This window comes from Capsella rubella, unplaced genomic scaffold (genome assembly GCF_000375325.1).
Source record: "Capsella rubella cultivar Monte Gargano unplaced genomic scaffold, Caprub1_0 scaffold_1, whole genome shotgun sequence".
Lineage (NCBI taxonomy): Eukaryota > Viridiplantae > Streptophyta > Magnoliopsida > Brassicales > Brassicaceae > Capsella > Capsella rubella.
Window position 1 is genome coordinate 5,297,797 of NW_006238923.1, and position 21,046 is coordinate 5,318,842.

At 40.7% G+C, this 21,046-nt stretch overlaps 8 protein-coding genes across 9 annotated transcripts; 3 read left to right on the top strand and 5 right to left on the bottom strand.

Annotated features, from left to right (window-relative positions):
- Nucleotides 1-255: 255 nt before the first annotated feature.
- LOC17900771 (ABC transporter G family member 35) lies at nucleotides 256-5,811 on the bottom strand. The gene is made up of 9 exons (XM_023789415.1): nucleotides 4,680-5,811; nucleotides 4,473-4,603; nucleotides 3,931-4,323; nucleotides 2,975-3,844; nucleotides 2,726-2,879; nucleotides 2,580-2,639; nucleotides 2,380-2,486; nucleotides 1,452-2,293; nucleotides 256-1,357 (listed from the first exon to the last, which is right to left on the bottom strand). The coding sequence occupies exons 1-9, from the start codon at nucleotides 5,509-5,511 to the stop codon at nucleotides 430-432; spliced, it is 4,317 nt and encodes a 1,438-aa protein (XP_023645183.1). The 5' UTR covers nucleotides 5,512-5,811; the 3' UTR covers nucleotides 256-429.
- Nucleotides 5,812-7,162: 1,351 nt separating this feature from the next.
- LOC17900342 (protein SAWADEE HOMEODOMAIN HOMOLOG 1) lies at nucleotides 7,163-8,990 on the top strand. Of its 2 annotated transcripts, XM_023777255.1 has the most exons (9): nucleotides 7,164-7,268; nucleotides 7,362-7,447; nucleotides 7,576-7,621; nucleotides 7,694-7,850; nucleotides 7,922-7,982; nucleotides 8,195-8,246; nucleotides 8,309-8,452; nucleotides 8,541-8,660; nucleotides 8,739-8,990. In XM_023777255.1, exons 1-9 carry the CDS (start codon nucleotides 7,215-7,217, stop codon nucleotides 8,781-8,783), a joined length of 765 nt encoding a protein of 254 aa, XP_023633023.1. In that variant the 5' UTR covers nucleotides 7,164-7,214; the 3' UTR covers nucleotides 8,784-8,990. The 2 variants fall into 2 exon arrangements, with proteins under 2 accessions (XP_023633024.1, XP_023633023.1); XM_023777256.1 differs by lacking the exons at nucleotides 8,541-8,660; nucleotides 8,739-8,990 and having other exon boundaries at nucleotides 7,163-7,268; nucleotides 8,344-8,395.
- A 136-nt stretch (nucleotides 8,991-9,126) lies between these two features.
- Nucleotides 9,127-10,457, bottom strand: LOC17898228 (cytochrome c-type biogenesis CcmH-like mitochondrial protein). Its single transcript, XM_006305671.2, has 4 exons — nucleotides 10,202-10,457; nucleotides 9,922-10,069; nucleotides 9,703-9,834; nucleotides 9,127-9,621 (listed from the first exon to the last, which is right to left on the bottom strand). The coding sequence occupies exons 2-4, from the start codon at nucleotides 10,063-10,065 to the stop codon at nucleotides 9,418-9,420; spliced, it is 480 nt and encodes a 159-aa protein (XP_006305733.1). The 5' UTR covers nucleotides 10,066-10,069; nucleotides 10,202-10,457; the 3' UTR covers nucleotides 9,127-9,417.
- A 1,028-nt stretch (nucleotides 10,458-11,485) lies between these two features.
- On the bottom strand, nucleotides 11,486-12,236 carry LOC17899592. Its single transcript, XM_006304537.2, has one exon. It carries the CDS (start codon nucleotides 12,192-12,194, stop codon nucleotides 11,727-11,729), a length of 468 nt encoding a protein of 155 aa, XP_006304599.1. The 5' UTR covers nucleotides 12,195-12,236; the 3' UTR covers nucleotides 11,486-11,726.
- A 156-nt stretch (nucleotides 12,237-12,392) lies between these two features.
- LOC17899307 lies at nucleotides 12,393-17,709 on the top strand. Its single transcript, XM_006306601.2, has 15 exons — nucleotides 12,393-12,873; nucleotides 13,030-13,423; nucleotides 13,510-13,687; nucleotides 13,797-13,936; nucleotides 14,011-15,043; nucleotides 15,146-15,246; nucleotides 15,317-15,461; nucleotides 15,905-15,973; nucleotides 16,049-16,094; nucleotides 16,172-16,461; nucleotides 16,612-16,691; nucleotides 16,786-16,921; nucleotides 17,092-17,215; nucleotides 17,315-17,397; nucleotides 17,487-17,709. Exons 1-15 carry the CDS (start codon nucleotides 12,765-12,767, stop codon nucleotides 17,622-17,624), a joined length of 3,066 nt encoding a protein of 1,021 aa, XP_006306663.1. The 5' UTR covers nucleotides 12,393-12,764; the 3' UTR covers nucleotides 17,625-17,709.
- Nucleotides 17,710-17,729: 20 nt separating this feature from the next.
- On the bottom strand, nucleotides 17,730-18,466 carry LOC17899262 (60S ribosomal protein L37-1). Its single transcript, XM_006303704.2, has 4 exons — nucleotides 18,378-18,466; nucleotides 18,172-18,307; nucleotides 17,998-18,099; nucleotides 17,730-17,907 (listed from the first exon to the last, which is right to left on the bottom strand). The coding sequence occupies exons 1-4, from the start codon at nucleotides 18,378-18,380 to the stop codon at nucleotides 17,861-17,863; spliced, it is 288 nt and encodes a 95-aa protein (XP_006303766.1). The 5' UTR covers nucleotides 18,381-18,466; the 3' UTR covers nucleotides 17,730-17,860.
- A 111-nt stretch (nucleotides 18,467-18,577) lies between these two features.
- LOC17897822 lies at nucleotides 18,578-19,665 on the top strand. The gene has a single exon (XM_006305952.2). The coding sequence runs from the start codon at nucleotides 18,823-18,825 to the stop codon at nucleotides 19,351-19,353; it is 531 nt and encodes a 176-aa protein (XP_006306014.1). The 5' UTR covers nucleotides 18,578-18,822; the 3' UTR covers nucleotides 19,354-19,665.
- LOC111832584 (translation machinery-associated protein 7) lies at nucleotides 19,666-20,974 on the bottom strand. Its single transcript, XM_023789856.1, has 4 exons — nucleotides 20,859-20,974; nucleotides 20,727-20,782; nucleotides 20,410-20,451; nucleotides 19,666-19,881 (listed from the first exon to the last, which is right to left on the bottom strand). Exons 1-4 carry the CDS (start codon nucleotides 20,872-20,874, stop codon nucleotides 19,801-19,803), a joined length of 195 nt encoding a protein of 64 aa, XP_023645624.1. The 5' UTR covers nucleotides 20,875-20,974; the 3' UTR covers nucleotides 19,666-19,800.
- Nucleotides 20,975-21,046: the final 72 nt, after the last annotated feature.

Genomic DNA, 21,046 nt, shown 5'->3' on the forward strand with positions numbered 1-21,046 from the left:
ACCTAAAAATTTGAAATTCCATATATCTTTCCAATATGAGAAAATATTTTTATATTATTCAATTTTTTATTATCAGAATATCCCTAAAATAAATTGTTTCCATGCAGAAACATTAGTAAATTAACAAAATTTAGTTTGTATATACTATATATGTTTGGAATATTCATTTTACAGAAAGTGAAGATGATAAATTAACTATATAGAAATTCATGTCGATGGAATGGGTTAATAAGCTTGTTATGCCAACTCATTACAAGTTTCGTAGAATGCAACTTTTTATTTCTAAAAAGGTCTTGATGAATAGTTTTTATACAATAGAACAAAAATAAAGTCAAATTAAGAGAAAACAAAAAAAAAAAATTAAAGAAGCAAAGAGCTTTTTTATTGCAAGAAATGTTTCACAAGAAAACGGAGTCTAGTGTAGAGTGGTTATCTAGTCTGGAAGTTGAGAGTCCTGATGCAAAATGCGAAGATGAAGGCAAAGAAGACGGTGAAGCCAACGAGTACTCCGGCGACAGGACCCATGAAGTCTGATTCAAAACCGTATTGGTCTTTAATGTATTGCTTGACAGTGAGGTCAACAGGGCCACCAAGAGAAGCAATGCGAGTCTCAACGTCACCGTATTGAGAAGTGATCAAGCCGTATATTGTCCAAGCGACAGGGCAGATCCAGTAATACCACACCCACCACTTTGGAATCTTGGGTCTAGGGATGAAGAAGCCAGAGAAGAGGTTAAAAATACCATAGAAGGCTGATGCAAAGATGGAAGCAACTTGCTGGTTAGGTGTGAGAGACACGGTCATCATGCCGTAGTAGGTCCAGTAGAGGAAAGAGAAGTAGTTGATGAAGACGAACCACAAGAACTTGGAAGCTTTCCACTCGAATCCAACCATAGCGTAGATGATAAGAGAGTAGTATGTGGTTTGGACCAAGACATAGGGTAGCTCACAAGTCACTTGGGAGATAGCATAAGGTATGGCTGAGTACATCCCGGCTGCTTTTTCCCTGTAGAACACTGTCCGTTCAATTGCCACCATTGGTTGTACCGTCGAGCAGTTGTTTATACCAACGAATACAACTGCTGCGTAGATTGCTCCAATCACCATTGTCAGGTCTTGTACGTTTGATCTCTTACCTCCAATCTGCCAAAAGACAGAGCCGATCATGAGAGATGTTGCCAAGGTGAAGATGAACCGGACAAGGTTGTAGTCAGGAGATCTCCAATAAGTCCACCACTGCTTCCATAGGCATGATTTGAATTGTCCCCATGTATTCTGCGAAAACTGTGTAGCAAAGTAAAGATCAGTTGCTCCTTGGGGAGGCACGCTTAGTTCTTGCACCAGAGCCTTGTTCCGCCTGTGTCAAACAATTCATATATATGTTAAATACTTAGATCAGATCAGGTATCATCACATCATTAGCAAATATATGTTTTGTTGTGTTCACTTACTGGCATAAGGCTGAAGCCTTATATAGCTCAGCGAAGTCCACTCCTAGCTTCAACTCGGCTGCAAGAGAGCTGGCTTCCAGCATCCAAGTGGCCGGGTTGTACTTTTCGGGAATCTTTGGCACTCCAGGAAAGGATTCAAAGTACTCAACAACCTTGTGAGAGTTTCGGCCTAAGGGACCAGAGTATATCACATGTCCTCCTCTCTTCATTAGTAGTAGTTCATCAAACGCCTCAAAGATATCAATGCTAGGTTGGTGGATAGTGCACACAACAGTTCTCCCTGTGTCCACAGTGTTTCTCACCGCTCTCATCACAATGGCAGCTGCTCTAGCATCCAAACCTGAAGTTGGCTCGTCCATGAAGATGATTGAAGGGTTAGCCACAAGCTCAACCGCGATTGTTAATCTCTTCCTCTGTTCCGTGGAAAGCCCCGTGACACCAGGTAAACCAACAATTGCATCTTTCAGATCCACCAACTCCACTAGTTCCATCACTTGATCCACAAACATCATTTTATCCTCTTTGCTTACTTCCTTAGCAAGGCGAAGGAAGGCAGAGAAGATAAGTGATTCTCTTACTGTAACTTGTGGAGAGTGAATGTCTGTTTGTTCACAGTAACCAGAGATTCTAGCAAATGTCTCCTGTTTCTTTGGGAATCCAGATACTCTTATGTCTCCTTCTATGTATCCTCCTGTTTTCCTTCCGGCCAAAACGTCCATCAGAGTTGTCTTGCCTGCACCGCTCACCCCCATTAACGCCGTCAACACTCCTGGCCTAAACGCGCTTGTCACTCCTTTTAGAAGTTGTAATCTGGTTTCTTGAACTCCTTGGTCCCTCATTTCCTGCACCATACAATTTTGTATGAGTCTCGTTTTTTGTTTATAATAGTAATAATGATAATAATGTTAACTACTATTCAAATGCTTACCGCAGGCATGTCAACAAAGTACTTAACATCGTCAAATGACATAGCTAGAGGAGTAAATGGGAGAACCATTCCTTTCTTGTTGCCCACACTCTTCATCTCAGTTTCCTCTGTTTTTCATAAAAGAGTAAATTCTTAATATTTATATTATTTTTTTGGGTTTTGTATAATGAATTCTTAAGGTATAAAAAAGGAATACTTACTATTGGCTGCAGCCTCTTCGTCTTCTTCTTTTGGAAGTATAGCTTGTGCCTTCCCAAGGGCTGTTGTCAATACATACATCGAAGCCACGTTAATATTTTTTGAACCGTTGCCGAAAAAAACAGAACCAAACACAAAGGAAACTTACGGTCCAGATAAGTAAGTGCCAGTGTAAAAAAGCCGTTGAAGACGACAGTAAAAGCAAGCAAGCCTCCAACTGATATCCAGTACCAGTTCTTGTCATCAAATACATCCCAAATATTAAGCACACTTGTTCCTAACTTCGTTGTGTTGTCGGCAGACTGCATTTTTTCACCAGAGAAATTAATTAGCTACAAGTATAAGTTGATCATGAGGAATTTAGGAGAAAAGAAGAAAAAAAATGAAGAAGAATTACCATTTTGTTCATCCATCTAGGAGCAAACAGTTCATTGACGGTGAGGCCATTGAAAGCGTAAGAAAGAGGGGATATCCAATAAGCCCATCTCCACCAAACAGGAATCTCACCCCGAGGAAGAAGGAAACCTCCAGTCAAGAACACGACTAGTAGAACGAGCACACCCCCGGTATTGGCTATGGTCATGGTTCTACATGTAGATGCTATGAACCTGAATATCCCGGAAGCCATTTGTTGGATCAAGAAAATGATTAAGAACTGTTTGAAGAATCGGCTAGCCTCGGGTGCATATCCTATGGAGTAATATGTCACCACCATCCATGCTGTAGACTCGAAGATGGAGATTGGAATCCCTAACAAGAATGTGGGAAGCGTGTATGTCCACGGTGGATGAAACAAAAGATCCCTTTGCTTGTAGAACACGGGAAGTCTCTGGATCGTCATCGCCATCTCCGCAAGACCGTTAAACATGTTAACGATCATCGCAAATAGGAGTGAACCGACGTAGATGTTGGCGTCAATCTCATTCCTTGTGTGCATTTCGGTTCTGAGGAAAAGGGTTGACGTGATTGCGGCAATGATGATGATTTGGACGGTTTTGAAGACATAGAAGAAGGAGTTTCGCTTCATGAGCATCCACTCTTTGTCCCAACAGCTTTTAAGAAGCTCTGTTTTCTTCATTGAGTATTTGTCAAACACTAGAGCTGCTTTGTGGCTTTTAGACTTGTCGAACGGTACTGATAGCTCGTTAGATAGTTTAGTTCCAACATGGAATGTCTTGAAGCTGCTGGCGAACTCCGGCACTGTAATGTATCTATACGGTCTGTTTGGATCAACCCAATACTGCTGTTGATCTTTCTTAGATGTAACCTGTTGGCACAAGTAATTGTAATTTGTAAGTCATTGTCGGATCAAAATATTTAATATGCCAAGCTAAACAATTCAATATAGTTTACCTCTTGCAAGAAATCAGCTGTTCCTTTTCTTTCAGGGCATTTGAACCCAAATCCCTCAAAGAACTCTAGGACGTGGTCTCTAGGTCCCTGGTACACAATTTGACCCTCCGACAATAGGATGATATCGTCGAATAGATCAAACGTCTCAGGAGCAGGCTGGAGAAGAGATATGAGCACAGTGGCTTCCGTGAGGTGAACAATCTGTTGCAAGCATTTCACGATTTGGAAAGTAGTGGAGCTGTCAAGCCCGGTGGATATCTCATCCATGAACAGAGTCTTAGTCGGTCCGACGATCATCTCACCAGTTGTCACACGCTTCTTCTGACCTCCTGAAATACCTCTCATCATGTCATCTCCAACTATAGTGTCCTTGCAAATGTCAAGCCCCAGAATCTGTTTCATCAAAAGCTTTGTAAGTACTCTAACATAACCGGTCAACTTGAAGAATAATCTGCTAAGTTGAATTATCATAAAAAAACCATAAGTAGATCTATCCAACACCCAATATCTAAGTAAAGACTTAAAGGTTGAGAGGGGCATACTTTGAGAGTATAATCAGTGATGAGACTACTCTTGACACCTTGAGCAGCAGAGGCCTTCATGAACAAATCAACATCAGCTTCCGGGAAAATCCCAGCGTCCTTTTCTCTTCTTGCCAACTCATTTAGAAGATCTGCCATCCATTACAAGTAAAGATTACTCAATCAATCAAACAAAAGAAAAAGACATTTAGTTGAATCAGAACATACCGTAACGAGTACCAACACCTTGGCACCTAGCAGAGAAATCAAGAGTCTCTTTAACAGTCATGATACCAACATGAAGATCGTTCTGGCTAATGTAAGCAGAGGTTTTGATTGGAACAAACTCGTTGAGGCGGTAACCATTATAGGTTACCTCCCCAGTGACGTCAAGAGACTTGTCGAGTTTGCCGGCAAGAGCCAACAGAAGCGTGGTCTTCCCGGAGGAGGGAGGACCCAACAAAAGTGTCATCCTTGAAGGTTTGACGATCCCGGAAATATCTTTGAGAATAGTGAGCTGTGCTTTCTTGGCAAGCCTAATTCCGATCAAGGCTAGAGCAGCTTCTCCCATGTTCCTCACCGTGTTTAGAAGCGAAGGAAGAGATCTATCACCGGTGTAACAGTCAGCTCTGATAGTCAAGTTTTCGTACCTCACTTCCACAGTGGGAAGTTGGATCCCAACACGGTCGATCCTGTTTCTGAGCTTGGTCAAGATCCGTTCGTTGTCCTGCTCGGCCACTTTGAAGACCATGTCGATGAACTTCTGACGTTCTTCGCCGTCGAGCTTGGTGACGTCAACTTCTTTGTTGAGGATTTGGTTGCCGTAGACGTCGTTTTCGGCGAGTTCGGGCATGAGACTGGTGCGGAGACGGCTGTAGGTAGGGAGTTTCTCGATGGCAGCCCATTTGAGAGCTTCTTCGTCTTCGTTGACGGATTTGGTTCGTCTAGAGCTTGTATTGAATATGTCCTCCACGTTTCTGCTTGCTTTGCTCACACTACGACTTATGGTTTGCCGCATACTCCCACCTCTGCTCACTGCATGAGCTGGATCGTAATCCATCTTTAGATCCGATGAAGCTTGACCCTGATTCTTCTTCTTTCTTGGAGACTATAGACTAACCAGACCCATGTGTGAGGAGTAACAACGATGATATGTAAGTTTGGTTGGAAAAAACAGAACAAAAGTAAGCAAAGATCTGTCGAGTTAAGTAGAAGAAGAATGTAACTGGAAGAGAGAAATGGTATGTTTTGTCAGTGTGTTGAGAAAGAAGAGAGTAAGAAAAATGGTGAAGGGACGAGGATAAATAGGTCCAACGACTTTTTGCAAGCTCCCTATGTCCTCCTCCTCTGTTACTTTATGATTCAATTTCTCTAAGAAATACAAATATTTTAAACAAGGAATACCAACTTGATTGCGCCTTTTAAATATTGTGATTAAAATAGTAATATCACGTAATAATGAAAATCTTTTAACAGAATACTCCATGTGGGAGGTCAATCATACACGAGTTAAATATTTGGTTAATGGCTTTATATAATGTATTAATGTTGGTGCCAAATGATGTATACAGGTTGTCTTTTTTGGCTTGATTTGTCTTTCCTCACTTTCTCTCACAAACAATCGAGAAGGTGGCTGTTTGCAAAAAAAAAAAAAAAAAAAAAAATATCGAGAAGGTGGCTTTAATAAAAAAAATTAAGAAAAAGGTTCACGGATTACATAAAACGTATGAAAGAGACGACTATGCTTGGTGATAATTAAGTATGAGAAGGAGAGTGATTAGCGCAGACCCGTTGAATAACAGATAGAGAGAAAAACTGGAACTTAGGTAAAAAGTCTTAGTTATTTGGTAATTACTCCCAATATTCCTCGTACCAACTACACACAGACACAGCCCTACGTACATATATGTCAAATTAACTCGTACTGAGTTCAAACATCTTGACCTCTGTTTTGGGATGCTAATTAACTTTGTTAATCTTAGTCAAATAATTTATATTACTATCTAACTGCGTGATAAGGTCAAAATACGGTAATTAATACTGCGTAACATAGAATAGAATGACAGCTCTGTACCGAATACCTAACCTATGATTAAAAACTAAAATATTCTACGTTTGCGTGTTTGAGTCTCGGTCAAATCGCTCATGCCCTTTGCCATCAGTTTTCAAAACTATATATTATATTTATGGGTTGGGGTTATTAAAATGTTTTAAAGCACGTTTATTAACTAATTACAAAGTAACGAATAATGTAGTAGTATGTTTATTACTTTACTCGATATTTAGTAAACGAATCTTATATGGGAGAAATAAGGGCCAGGATTGTCGCCAAAACAAAATTTGAAAAAAAAAAGAAATATTCTTAGTGAGGATTAGCTGTGTAATTAAATAGTAAAATATGATTTGATAAAATAATGTCAGTAATGATGAGTGTTAACTAATAAGACACTCCACCACTACCACCAGCTCATAACTCTCGGAAGATTCCCCGCGGACGGGTTCCCTCACCTCACCCTGTCTCGATTCTTTCGAGTCATTAATAATATAAGACTTTTTTTTACTCTGTCCGAAACCGTTGCTGTTCACGTGGTGTACAGAGATGGCTGGCTGATAGCCAAAATTAGTGATTTTAAGATTTTGAGATTTTGGGCCCAAATAGAAGATTATTATTATTCAATTGAGGCCCATCAATCCATTAAAAGCACACTGAACTCTCTGAGCATCACTGTTGTAGCATCTTCACTTCTTCTTCTGCCTTCGATAATGGCTGCTTCCGATGATTCCTCTCACTACTTCACCGAGTTTACCTTGTCCGAGGTCTATTTTCTGTATTTTCTCTTTATTAGATAACAGATTCATGATATGTGACCTTTTTTTTTTTTTGTGTGTGTGTGCTATTCTTATGCAAAGATTGTAGACATGGAGAATCTGTATAAGGAGCTTGGCGATCAATCTCTCCAGAAGGATTTTTGTCAAACTGTTGCCTCCACTTTTAGGTATTTTGTTTTTTTCTCTGAACTAGTGGAGAATTTTTGAAGCACTTTGCTGCATTATAGCAGGAGTTTTAACTTTGTATATATCTGTGTTCTTATCTCTGTTTGTTTCCATTATTTTTGTTTCAAAGTTGTTCTCTGAATCGGAATGGAAAATCATCTGTAACCTGGAAACAGGTGCGTCTCTTATTTCTTCATGCAACAAGTGTAGTCCCTATGTAACTTGTTTTTCAATCTGAGTTATTTCAGGTACAGAGTTGGTTCCAGGAGAAACTGAAGCAGCAAACTCTCCCCAAATACGATACTTTGCCATCTTCTCCTTTGGAGATTCTTGACTTATCAAATCTTAATTTTGCTGAAAATGCTGTGAATGTGGAGAAGGCTACCTATGTTCAAAGACGAAAAGGTTTGTTTCATTTTCTTTGTATGTAATTCTTGGTTCTTTTAGTTAACGCCAAGGACCATTTTTATACACAGGAAAGGCCTCTGATGTATCTGATCTGGCTTTTGAGGCTAGATCATCAAGGGACTTCGCTTGGTAAGAACTCTTCTTTGCTTTGAATCATCATGTGTTTTTCCATATTCGCTTCAACTTTTGGATTTTGCAAATTGAACTAGTATATGGACATAAATGCGTTTGGTTGTAAACTCAAACAAGCAATGCCCTTTACCTTAGTACATGGCTACATGTTCAGTGTAGACTACAACATGTAATATCTGTGCTTATTTGCTTGAATTCTGGTCTTTCAGGTATGACGTGTCTTCGTTCCTAACTTATCGATATCTTCGCACTGGTGAACTGGTAAACTTCTTCTCTTTTGTTCAATGCCTGATTTGTTTGCAACTGAGAGCGGACTGCAACAGGAAGTGCGTGTACGTTTTTCTGGGTTCGACAACAGACACGATGAGTGGGTGAATGTCACAACATCAGTGCGTGAGCGGTCTATTCCTGTAGAACCATCAGAGTGTGGTAGAGTGAATGTTGGAGACCTGCTTCTATGTTTCCAAGTAAGGCTCACTTTGATCTAATTATGAAGGCTGGAACCTTAGCAAATTATAAACACGACAATGGAAATTTGGGGTGGTTTATGAGCAGGAAAGGGAGGATCAAGCATTGTACTGTGATGCTCATGTTGTGAATATAAAGAGAGCAGACCATGACCACTCTATATGTAACTGCGTGTTTCTTGTTCGCTACGATCTTGACAATACAGAGGTAAAAAAGCTTGATCTCAGTCTTTATATTTGGTGCTGTTGCAAGAATTCAAGAAGTCGCTTGTTAATATATGAACAGGAAGCAGTGGGAGTAGAAAGAATTTGCCGCCGCCCTGAAGAGTGAATCTGTTTGTCATCTTTGGAGGATGCAGTGAACTATGACTAGATTATATATGACTGACCAAAAGGATGGAATAAAATGCTCATCTTAAGATCTCATGACTCAAGGTCATGGGATTGTATGTTAGTATATGTTTTCCATTATGTGGGAATATAATGTATCAGAACGCAAATGTTAAAACCAGTTAATCTCCTTTCTTTTGAGCAAGACTAGATTTCCTTCCGTTACTCATTGCTTCTTGTATCATAAGCAAGTCAACACATTTTGCGAGATTCGGGAATTCAGGATAAAGATGTGCAAAAATGCTCATTTAGCACACAAGCTAATTTGGAACAAAAGATGTCTCTGTACTAACAACAATGCGCTCTCTGTTCTCAATTCCAGCGTAAAGAAACATACAACAAGTATCAGACTTTCAGTTATGTTTTTTTTTTTCTTACATATCTCATTCCAAGATATTCCTATGGAAGAATCCATTTTCAACTTTATAGGAAAGAAAATTGCTCGCAATGGATGCAAAGCAGCAGTCCCTATCTGTTTCTCCTAATCAATGTGTACTCAATCCTTCAACACATTGTTTATTTGACAAACGCGATAAGATTTGAGCCAGAATAAGAGAGCTAAGGAGACATGGAAACTACCGGTTTAGCCATCTCCTCAACCGGGAAGCCACTCCCTGAGAAGGAGGGGGAGGTGGGATAAGAACATCAAGAATGGTTACTCTCTCTTTTGGAGTCAATGGGACACCTCTTATAAGGTTCAACGCCATGATGTGTACATTTGTTCTCTGCCTGTGCTTCTGGTAAACCAACCCTGCAGCGGTACCTCCAGCAATTATAACCTATCCACACACCAAACACCAGAGTCAATTAAACTAAACTCTCCTATGGAGGTTCCAGTTCTAATTGATTGCTTAACTGACCGGTGTTAGCCACAATGCCGCGGTCTGCAAATCAAATTTTGGAGCATAAAGCACCGTCTCCCCAAACTCATCCTCAAGCTTATTGTAGATCTCTTTGTCAGTTTTTCCAGCTCCTATCTCATCACGGATGAGCTGCAAAACTCAGATGTATCAGAGGAGTAGACAGCAAAACTAGACTCCACTCGTTCTTTGAAAAACAAAACTGAGTTAAAGACACACCTGTCTAAGGAGAATAGCGATATCTGCCTGCGAGTCTTCAATGGACTGACTTCCACACTCAGTACAGCGAACATTGTGGCTGATGTTTCTGGCCCGAGCGTCCAGCATTTGAGCCTTCTTCCTCTCTTCGTCTGTTTTCTCCATTGCGCTGAAAATTTCACGATACGAGTATTGTTAGTTTTCACAGACGCATTTCGTCGAACACTCTGTGGACAAGAGAGCAGAAACTACTAAGACACCCAAAAAGTACGGAAAGTTAGTTTAATATTGAAGGGGAGACCTGTTTGGAGAGGAAACAAGAGAGATCGAAGAAACAGGTTAGTTCGTTCAATCTGGAGCTCAAAAATTAAACCTTTCGCTTGGGAAATTCCTACGTTTACTTGCAAAAAAAAACCCTATCGTCCTCCAGCAGTAGAAACGCCGAGACACACTTATTCGCCAGAGCCGTTTAGAGAAGATGCCGGTGGATCTCCGGCGGGTGATCAAACCGGCTCCGAATGTGAGATTGAGAAGGCGCGTGCAACGTGTGTCGGAAGACGAGCTTCGCGCGTGTCCGAGGGCTAATAAACATGGGCCCTTCAAATTTCTTTTTTTTTGTTTGAAATATAAACATGGGCCTTGTAATTGCATCAAACTAACTGACTATTGTTCAAAAAAAAAAAAAAAAAAACTAACTGACTAATGAGAAAACAAACACTCTGTAGAGTGTAGACCAAAACAAAGTGAGAAATTTGAGATCAAAGTATGAAACCATACAACCAATCCAAGCAGGAGCATGTAACAACAACAGTTAAGCTGTACTTGCAAAGCAATACAAACACTGAAACACATTCTACAATAGAAGAAAGTGAGATTGAAACAAAATCACCACACTGACTACTCATACTAAAGCTGAATCGGTATTGGTGCTGGGTCAGCTCTTCTTCTTCATCACTCGTCTCTTGTACTTGGGGAGTGGAGCCATCTGTGAATGGAGGCTAGAGGGGTACCCTAGTATGAGCAAAATGGTCTAATCTGTCTCTGAACAGATAGGCACCCTAGTCGTATGGAGACATTAAATTGCGACCTATCTAAATCATTTTGCAATGGAGGCCTCAATGATGTTCTTAAAGACGATAATCTTAAGGCAGTCTCAATTCTGATAGATGTAGGGAAAGATGTACATTCACTCAGACATATTATAACTTCAATTAGCATTGTTCCATCTTCGCTTTCTGCTGTGAAGGAACAAAGTCAACAACAGAGAGAAGCCAATCATTCTCTTTTCTCCTCTCTGCTGGTGCTGGCCATACACAAGTAACAACAACGGTTTCCTTTTCTGTCAACGCCTATGACGAACAGAGAGCTGATGACTCTTTCTTCAGACTCTTCACCATACAGGTCTAAAGCAGTCGCCAACAACAAACTATACAATTCAATTTGGGATGTGAATCTGCAAGAACAAATAGGGAACAGACATGCCTGCTAACGTTAACAAATAGCTGGATCTCTCTGCAATCTTCTTGGATTTGAAACTGAATAGCAAAAAGAAGAGATTCAATGGTTGGATAGGCGCAGAAAAAAGTAAATCAAAACTCAGTAGAGAGGATCGCCTCTTTCTTCCTCAAATTGTATTTCATCAAGTTTTGAGTCTTAACAAGCGATACATAAGGCTTTGCTACCATTGCCTATGGAGACAAAGGTCGGAATTTTAAGCACCACGGAATCAGCGAAGCAACGTTAACGAACTTTTAAGCTGTTAAAGCTTAATGCTTTTATTTATTTATATACACGAGGGAAGAACAGTTTAGACAATGTGAGGACTCTCAGACAAATCCTTCAACCAAGATCGGTTTCTTCTCCTCTTCTTCGTCTTCTTCACTCTGATCCTTCTTCTCCCTACTGCTCTCAATACCTTCGACGTCTAAATCCTTCAAACCATCAACGCAGCTCCTCCCTTCTCCTCCTTCGCCTCCCACAACCAAATCTCCGGCTTGTTCCGATTCAGCCAACTTCGCATTTCCCTTTCCGGCTAAACACGGCCCAGTATCCCTTTCATTATCCCCGCCGACGATGATCGTGTCAGAAGCTTCCGGAATCGGATCCGCTACACAACCACCTTCCTCCTCGTGCTCGAAAATCGAAGCTGCGCGAGACTTAACGGCGTTGGCGGCTTTGCGAAAAGCTTCCTGTATAGATTCCGGCGGCAGCGCACAATCTTCGAGTCCGGCGTCTGCTAATGCCGGCGGGAGGATTTTGTCGAGCAGACCAACTCTTTCTTTCGTAGCCTCCATAGGTGCAGAGATTCAGAGCTCTCTTCCCTGAAATGTGAACCCTAATTTGGATAATTTAAAAGGGGAAAGGCGGTGGCAAGGGCATTTATGTCATTATACTTCAAGGTTGGATCAAATTTTACAAAACGGCACCTAGCGTCAGTTTGGTGAGCCCAAGGTTCGACACCTAGCTGATATCTTTGATTGTCAATTTGTAAACATTAATGAAATGAAATGCAAACCACCACGAAGAGAGAGAGAATTAAAAGATCTTAACCATCTTCCCGGGAACACTCGCCGGAGATACGTACGGAATCAACAACCGTCTCCGGGATAGAATCCATTACCGCCGATTCCATCAATTCGTTAACTTCCCAGAGGCATTGATTCTCCCTTCATCCTTCCTTTATTTGTCGTTTCGAAACCAGCTCATCTTTCCTCGATCCCGACGTATTTCGAAGATCGGGTCCTAATTTCCCGGGAATGGGACCTTAGGCTCTGGAAGAAATTCGTCAGTTCTGTCGGGTGAGTTCAGTGGAGGACGAATTAGGCGTCTGAGAGATAATAGGAGAAGGGATTTGATTCAAAACTATGAGCACTCAGAAGCAGGTGGTGACTCTTCGGGACCTGGTAGAGGAAGCTAAGAAACGGATTGTAATCGTGGTGATATGCGTCGTAGGACTGTCTTACCTCATGTCGCGTAAGTTTGATGTTCTTATTTGACCGATACTATGAATCTTATGTATCTTCAGTTTTTAGTTTTGAAGTTTTGGTTCAGTAGCTACTTATGTGTTCAACTCTAGTGTTTTCCTCAGCAATCTCTAATGAACATTCACGTTTTTGTAAACGTCTGCAGTGACAAGCTCATCGGTTTGGGTCAACCTACCTGCTGCTGCGTGCTTGATCATCCTCCTTCGTTATTTCTCATTCGATATTGAAATGAAAAGAAAAGCTGCAGCTTACAACAGCAAACCCTCGTCTCTGAATGCACCAGCGTTAAATAAAACACCCGAACTCCCTAAAGCAGCTCCACGGTCTGACTGGAGAAGCAAAGTGAACTCCCAGGTCGTTGAGGATGCAATTGATCACTTCACCCGCCACCTCATTTCTGAATGGGTACTGGATCTATGGTACTCCCGCTTAACACCGGATAAGCAAGGTCCTGAAGAACTGGTGTTTATCATTAACGATGTTCTTGGGGAACTTTCACGGCGGTTTAGAAATGTAAATCTTATTGATCTACTGACAAGGTCTGTTTTTTTTTGGTTCTTCGTCTCATCTTGAGTTTCTGTTAAGGTCGCTTCTCCAAGAAACTAAATTGCTGTAATTGATGTAGGGATCTAATTGATATTATATGTCGTCGCGTGGAGCTTTTCCGAGAGTGTCAAGCAAAGATTGAGAGACAACAAAAGAGAAGCCTCAGTTTCGAAGACCGCGACTCAGAACTAAGACGTGTGATGGCCACTGAAGATAAATTGCACCCTGCATTGTTTTCTCCTGAATCCGAACATAAGGTTGTTTTTGTAGTCTTAAGTTGCAGTGAGATGTTATACATATTTTTATGTTGGATGTTTCATCACTTTATTGCTATCAGGTGGTGATACTATGATCTCTATTTGGCAGGTTCTGCAGCATATAATGAACAGTCTCATTTCACTAACATTTAGGCCAGAGGATCTGCACTGTGCTTTTTTCCACTATACTGTGAGGGAGCTTCTTGCTTGCTGTGTGATCCGACCAGTCCTAAACCTAGCTAATCCTCGGTAAACTATTGCCTCTTTACACCACATTCTGTTCCTCTTATTCTCGCCTCAATGGTACTCATTTCGTCTACCAGGTTCATAAATGAGAGGATTGAAGCTGCTGTAATGTCAAGGATAAAGACTAGTAACAGATCTAGTACTGCAGAAGAGGCTTCTCCGTCTGAAGATCTCTCAAATGTTTCTCCTGATCATTTTTCTAGATATTTGGACCCTTCTGTCAAAGGTGTTGAGCTTGTGCAATTGAAAAATGAACAGCATAAAAATTCTAAAAGGAAAAGCGCTACAGATAAACAGCATGTAACCGAATTTTCGAAAGATCCATTGCTTTCAATGGACACTCAATCTTCCCGATCGTGGAACTCCTTCCCGTCAACGTCCAAAACAGGTGATGTTAGTAGAGATCCTCAAGGACATCGAGGAGGAGAGGGATGGGGTGACGTATTAGACATGATGTCACAAAGGAAAACTGAGACCCTTGCCCCTGAGCATCTCGAAAGCGTGTGGGCAAAAGGAAGAAACTATAAAATGAAGGAAGGTGAAAAAGTTGTTGAGCGCGTGCCCCCGAGATGGTCTAGCAAGGAATTGAGCAACGATGAAGACTTCGGTGAAAACACTGCGATTGCAAGAATGCCCAGTCAGCGTAAAGTCATAAATACAGAAAATCACTTATCAAGTTATTCCTCTGCTGAAGAGGACGAGGAGCAAACAAAGAGTAATCATTCTTATACATCCGAAGATGAGGAAACGGTAACAGGTCTAAACAGTCCTGGGACTCGAGTCTGGGATGGTCGAACGAAGAAAAATCTTGGTGTTTCACGGATACACCATCCACTTGAAAATTCTGGCGCTAGTTTCAAAAAGAATAATAAAGGGCATGGGCGTTATCAGCTAGCCAGACATCAATCTGGCAGGAAGAGATCTAGAGTATCTGGACACATTATAGACGATGATGACAGCGATAATTCTGAAGATGGTTCTTTGGCTAGATCATACAGTGGAATGTCTGCAACGTCATCTGCATCCTACGTTTCAGCGGCAGAAAGTGATGTTACCTATGCCCCTAAAAGTTCTTTGTTGGTTGATTCCTTTGCCAAGTTGCGATGTGAGGTACAATTAATTATCGGTTGACATCCAAGCACCCAAAAAGCTGCAGACAATTATGCCCATATATAGCATCAAACGATGGGTAATTATAATTTCTTCTTGCAGGTTCTGGGTGCCAATATTGTGAAGGGTAGTTCTAAGATGTTTGCTGTATATTCAATTGCAGTCACAGATGAAAGTAATCATAGCTGGTCGATCAAAAGAAGGTGATAAAATAATACTGCTACGGATTTGATGTTGGTCTTTTGTCTTCTAAACTTTTGTGTGAACTTTCAGATTTCGACATTTTGAGGAGCTTCACCGGCGGCTTAAAGTATTTCCTGAGTACAATCTTCATTTACCGCCAAAGCATTTTCTATCAACAGGCGTGGACATACCTGTTATTCAAGAGCGATGTATACTACTTGATGAGTATATCAAGGTCAAACGCCATGTCTCTTGTTTTCTACTCTCTGTTCATGCCTTACATGATGCTTGTATATGGATTTTTTTTTTTTCTTTTCTACTGGATTTGGTTTTTTGATGAGTAGGTATTGTGAATTAGCTTTTGTGTTTCATTATTCTGGTAGTTACTTTGGATTTCTGAGAAGCTGATACTGAATGCTCTTATGCGTGAAACGTCACCATCTACTGCCGTATAATGTTAGTCTGAAGTAGGTCAGGCCTGCTTTGATCTACTGAAATTATGTATTTTGCATCTGCTAAAGTAAGCTAGGGCTGATAGTTCTAATGCTTGATTCTTTGTAGTTGCTTATCACTCTGGCTAATCTTCCTTGTTAACTAAAATGTGAATGTTTGCTTTGCATTGAGATGATTCCCCAGTTTTCCTTATTTTGCGAATTATCCTTTCTCTACTTTGCTCAGAAGCTTTTGCAGCTACAACGAATTTCAGGATCAATTGAAGTTTGGGACTTCCTCAGTGTGGATTCCCAGGTAGATTCTCTTCCACTGATTCAAAAATCACTAGTGCTGAATTTTTTTGACATACAACTTGTTGCTGCTGTGCAGACTTATGCATTCTCGAGCTCTTTTTCAATCATTGAGACGCTAACAGGTGAGAATCCATAAAGCAATTAGATTTGGATTTTGATTAGTTCGCTATAATTTACTGTCACTAGTAAATCGTTTCAGTTAAACATGTCAGTAAGACATCTACTGGTGCCACAAATATGGGAACTATGACTGAGGCAACACCTGGTTCTCGTCCTTGGAGAGAAAACCTGAGTTCGGAGAATGGGAAACTGGGTCAACATTTGAGGAATAATGTAATCGTGGATGATGTGAAGTCAAAAGTGAAAACTCTTGGAAATGATCATATGAAGACGCCTTATTTAGATGTGAGAGATAGCAAAGAGAATGGTGGGATAAAAGTGGGTACTCAACATGCTGATGATGTGGCCTGCGCCGGCCTGCCCACCGAGGTATATATAACATCCACACCTAGTAACAGCCATTCAAAGATTTTATTTTCTGATGATTCAGTCTTTTGCATTGTAAGAAAGTGGGAAACCATGAGGCCAGTACTTGTATTTTTATTATAGTGTGCTTCTAATAGCTTGTCTTTCGTGCAGTGGGTTCCTCCAAAGCTAACATTACCCCTACTAGACTTGGTAGATGTTGTCTTTCAACTACAGGAGGGTGGGTGGATCAGGTACATAATTTTATAACCAGGGGATATACTATTTTTTTCTTTCTTAGTCAAGAAAGCGGAGTAAACCTGATCAACCATTTTTGCACATTACAAGGCGAAAAGCTTTTTGGGTTGCCAAACAGATACTTCAACTTGGGATGGGCGATGCATTGGACGACTGGGTACTTGAGAAAATCCGTCTTCTCCGGCGGGGAACTGTAGTTGCCTCCGGAATTCAACGGGTTGAGCAGGTGAGAACCTCCATTTGACTCCTTTTTGCACAGTGAGAGGTAGTGGTGAATGTCACTGTAAATAATGGAAAAATTATGCCTGACAGTGACATATCCCTGTGATGTCTCTAGCTTGGTTATATTTCAATCCGTGATGTGAATTGAAAGAGATATTTGGTATGACTTCTCAGATACTATGGCCGGATGGGATATTCATGACAAAGCATCCAAAAAGGAAGCAACAATCCGCCAGTTCCGAGGAGCAGCAACAAGAAGCCGAAAGGCAAGCAAAGTTTGTTCATGAGCTGATGATTGGTAATGAGCTTCCTGTCATCTGATAACAAAAATTTCGTCAATGATATTTCAAGTGTAGTTGACTTATTATGAATGTTTGAATTAATTCTCAACGCACAGAAAAAGCCCCAGCGGCTATAGTGAGTCTTATTGGACAAAAGGAGTATGACCAATGTGCAGAAGATCTCTACTTCTTTCTCCAGGTAAACATTCTGCATTGTCTTGAATTTTCAGATTGTGAGATGCTTAAGCAAAGTGTTTGGTTTCATTGTTTAAATTATTGTTATTTCAGTCATCAGTGTGTTTGAAGCAGTTGGCGTTTGACCTTTTGGAGTTGTTGTTACTCTCAGCGTTTCCGGAAATGGAGCAAGCTTTTAAACAGCTGCACTACGAAAAACACCTCTTTGGTCAATATACACCACCAAACTGATACTTTGGATTGTCCTTGTATTCCATATTACATGGAGTTTTGCTAGAATTATTGGAACAGTAATAGCACGGATGCATTTCAGTGATTAACGTCCATGAAACACACTGGGTATAGAATAGCAGACGATAAAGTACAAGAGCGAAAAAAACAAGTAGTTTCTCCTCTAAGAACGAATTTAAAAAGCTACATCAGAAGCAAAGCAAGAAACAAATGGCAAAAACAAAACTAAACAATGCCTAGGAAGAAGCAGCTGCAGACTTGTTTCTTGGGGTGGCTTGGGTACCTGATCCATAATTCCATCAATCAGACTGAGTAAGAACGATAATATATCACATAGGTAAAGTGAAGAGAAGGTGAGCAATGTAGCCTTTACCTTCTCTAAAGCAGGTCTTGAACCTGCGAGGGACATTGCGGAGATACCTCATCCTACCAGTTCCTGTTGTCTTTCTTCTAATTGCCTTGATGCTCCAGTTATCTGCCCACATAATGACATCATAAATTCCAGTACTGTTTCAGAAACTTTCCAAGACAGAGACAGAGAGAGTACATGTCCTCTTCCGAGCAGCTGGATAAGCACAGGCTGAACAACGACTCTTCTGGATGTGGAAACTCCGGCGACCACATCTGACACACAGCGTGTGCGACTTGTTCCTCCTCTTACCAAAGCTCCCTGTTCCCTTACCCTGCCATTTCCAAAGCACCGGTTATACACCAAGTTGGACATAAGCTTACACGAAACGCGCAGTAGATTACCATTGCCGCAGATGTCGGGAAATGATCAAACTATGTTCTGTAGATATCTTTGCGGCTCCGAGAAGACGACCATGTTTTAGGGTTGTGTCCATCCAAAATGGATCTTAATCGGTTACCGCCAAAAACATGGGCCTCTTTAATGGGCTTAATGAGCCGAGTCTGATATTAGCCTAAGTCAACTGGCTTGCTGCATGCATGAGCAGTGGTGTGGCTGGCAATGATAAGTAGGGGACCATTTGAACACTGCTTATCAATGTGATGACGATTGCTTACCTATAAAAGTGGACAACACAATCAACAAGATGACACCTTCTTAAAGTCTGACATATCAGCTTCCTTCTTCAACTACTACATGCCACTGAATGAATGAATGTTAGGTTTCGTTTTGAGCTCCCCAAGTGAAATAAATATGGTTATCTTCTCAAAAATTTGAGCAGCAAGAAAGATGATGAAACCTACAGCAAAATCAATTCAGAGAGTTGGCCGTTTCTTGAGGAAGACCCTTGGGAGCATCAAGTCCAGTTTCTGCTCCCGTGATTACAAGAACTTGCCCAACAACACTCCTCTCTTGAGCCCCTTCTCCTGCAGTCGCCGTTGTCCAGAAGATTCCCAAACTAAAGAAACCTACACCGTTATTTGTTGTGACACGGCTGTAGCAGATACCACACATGGCAGGAGTCTCAGCAGCCAACATAAAAAGAGACCGAAGAAAGTTGCAGAGCCATTCGAGGATGCAAAGAAAAGAGGTGACGCGTTGGCGCAAAAGATGAAAGATCTCAACATGGTGGATCTACGAGACGTGGACCATGCAATGGATGTACGGGAAGCGCTTAGATGCTATTCAAGCATCAGAAGTCCTGTCTACCTTGACATTGTTGACAATTTCTTCACGGACATGTATTACGAGTTCTCTGATCCACGCACATCTGCTACTATCAATGGTTCAAGAAGAAAAGCAGGCTCCTTCAGGCTCTAGGTCCCTCTCAATCAGCATCAGTTTCAAGGGCAGGGTGAAGTTGTTTGACCTATAGAGCTTGTATATCGTAAACAGAGTCACTATCAACTACCCACAGGCCACAGCACTTCGGTAAAGTCATCGGTTAAGAGAGTTCTACCTCATCTCGTACAGTCAAGTTTATTACGCTGCTATTCTCAACTATCAATGCAACATATTTTCACTAAGTTAAAACAGTTTCTAATACACCTCCAGACATGCCTACAACTCTGTTCTTGACTGTACTCACATTATGATTTCAGGGCAGGTAACATTATTCCTTTTCATGAAAAATGCAGAAAGTAAACATATGTATAGAGAAGCGAAGTTATTCTTCTCCAAATACGATAAAAGTTACATCATCACACGATTATCTGTTTTAAGTTGATAAATTTGCATATCAAACAACACTTGATGGATAAAAGGGAATCATTTCTTGCCGCTCTTCTTAAGTCCAGAACCTCCAAAGGATCCCTTCTGCGATGCCTTGGCTCTAAGCTCCTTAAGTGCCTGTTTTTATCAATGTCGAACAAAATAAAATGGGTCAGGCTTTCGATAATAAATGACCACCGTATGTCCTTTTCATGCGAAAGAGAAAGGCTATAGAGTCTTTTATCATTGTTGGGTGGAAAACAAAGTAAACTAAACATCGTAACAATAGCCTATAGGCAAAATGGTCACCATTTCATCAGATTAAGAAGAAACTAGTCCAAATCATCAACCTATAATGAATACCTAAACTATAAACAGTTAACAAAATGATCCATCAAGTTGTCGTCACCAGGTATAATGTCATAATTGGCGTCAGTTTGATTAGTTGACAAAACTGACAAACAGACAAAGTGGTACATACTAATGCATAACATTACAAAATCCATGCAAATAAAGAGAAGCCAATAATGTAGATACTATATTTGATTAGTAGATACCATATCTGATTAGTATGTACACAAAAAAGTCTAAACAGGAATGCATTTTTTCAATCCCAAAACTTCATAAGAACAAGAAACAAGCTAGAGCACCAAAGTGGGAACTAACCTTCTCCTCATCTTTCTTCTTCTGAATGTTAGCCAAGTCGGTCTGCATTGAAGCCAAATCAAAATTCCATAAATTTGAGTTAAAGAAAAGGGACTTAAATCATTGATCGAATAGTAGGTAAAAATTCAACTTGCGTATAAATCATTGAGTTGGTTCTGTATCATTTTGAGTATATAAATGTTAAGAATTCAAGTAAGCTTAGACAATCAAAAACCAGATCCAGACATCAACAGCGTCGTTTAATCCGAGGTCTAGAGCTAAACAATATAAAAACGAACTCTTAAAAAAAATCAAAAAGAAAGGTTCAGTAGAGTCACCTCGTCGTATTCCTTCTTATCAGCTTTTGGCTGCTTCAAAGGTTTCGCCTTCCCTCCTGTTTTAGCCCAAAAAAAGATTAGCAGCAGATCGTAAACAATCAGGGAATCACGAATACTAAAAATCGGCGTTACCTTGCTTGGACGACATGACTGGTTTGGTGAGCTTAGCTAGGGTTCGATGTTGAGCTCACAATTGGGGGAAGCTGAGAGTTGCAGACGATATCGAATCTCCCTGATCCCCCACTACGGTATGTCAATTTATAATGAGCTCGTAGTAACTACGCAACCCATTTTATGGGCTCTGAAAGATAATGGCCTGT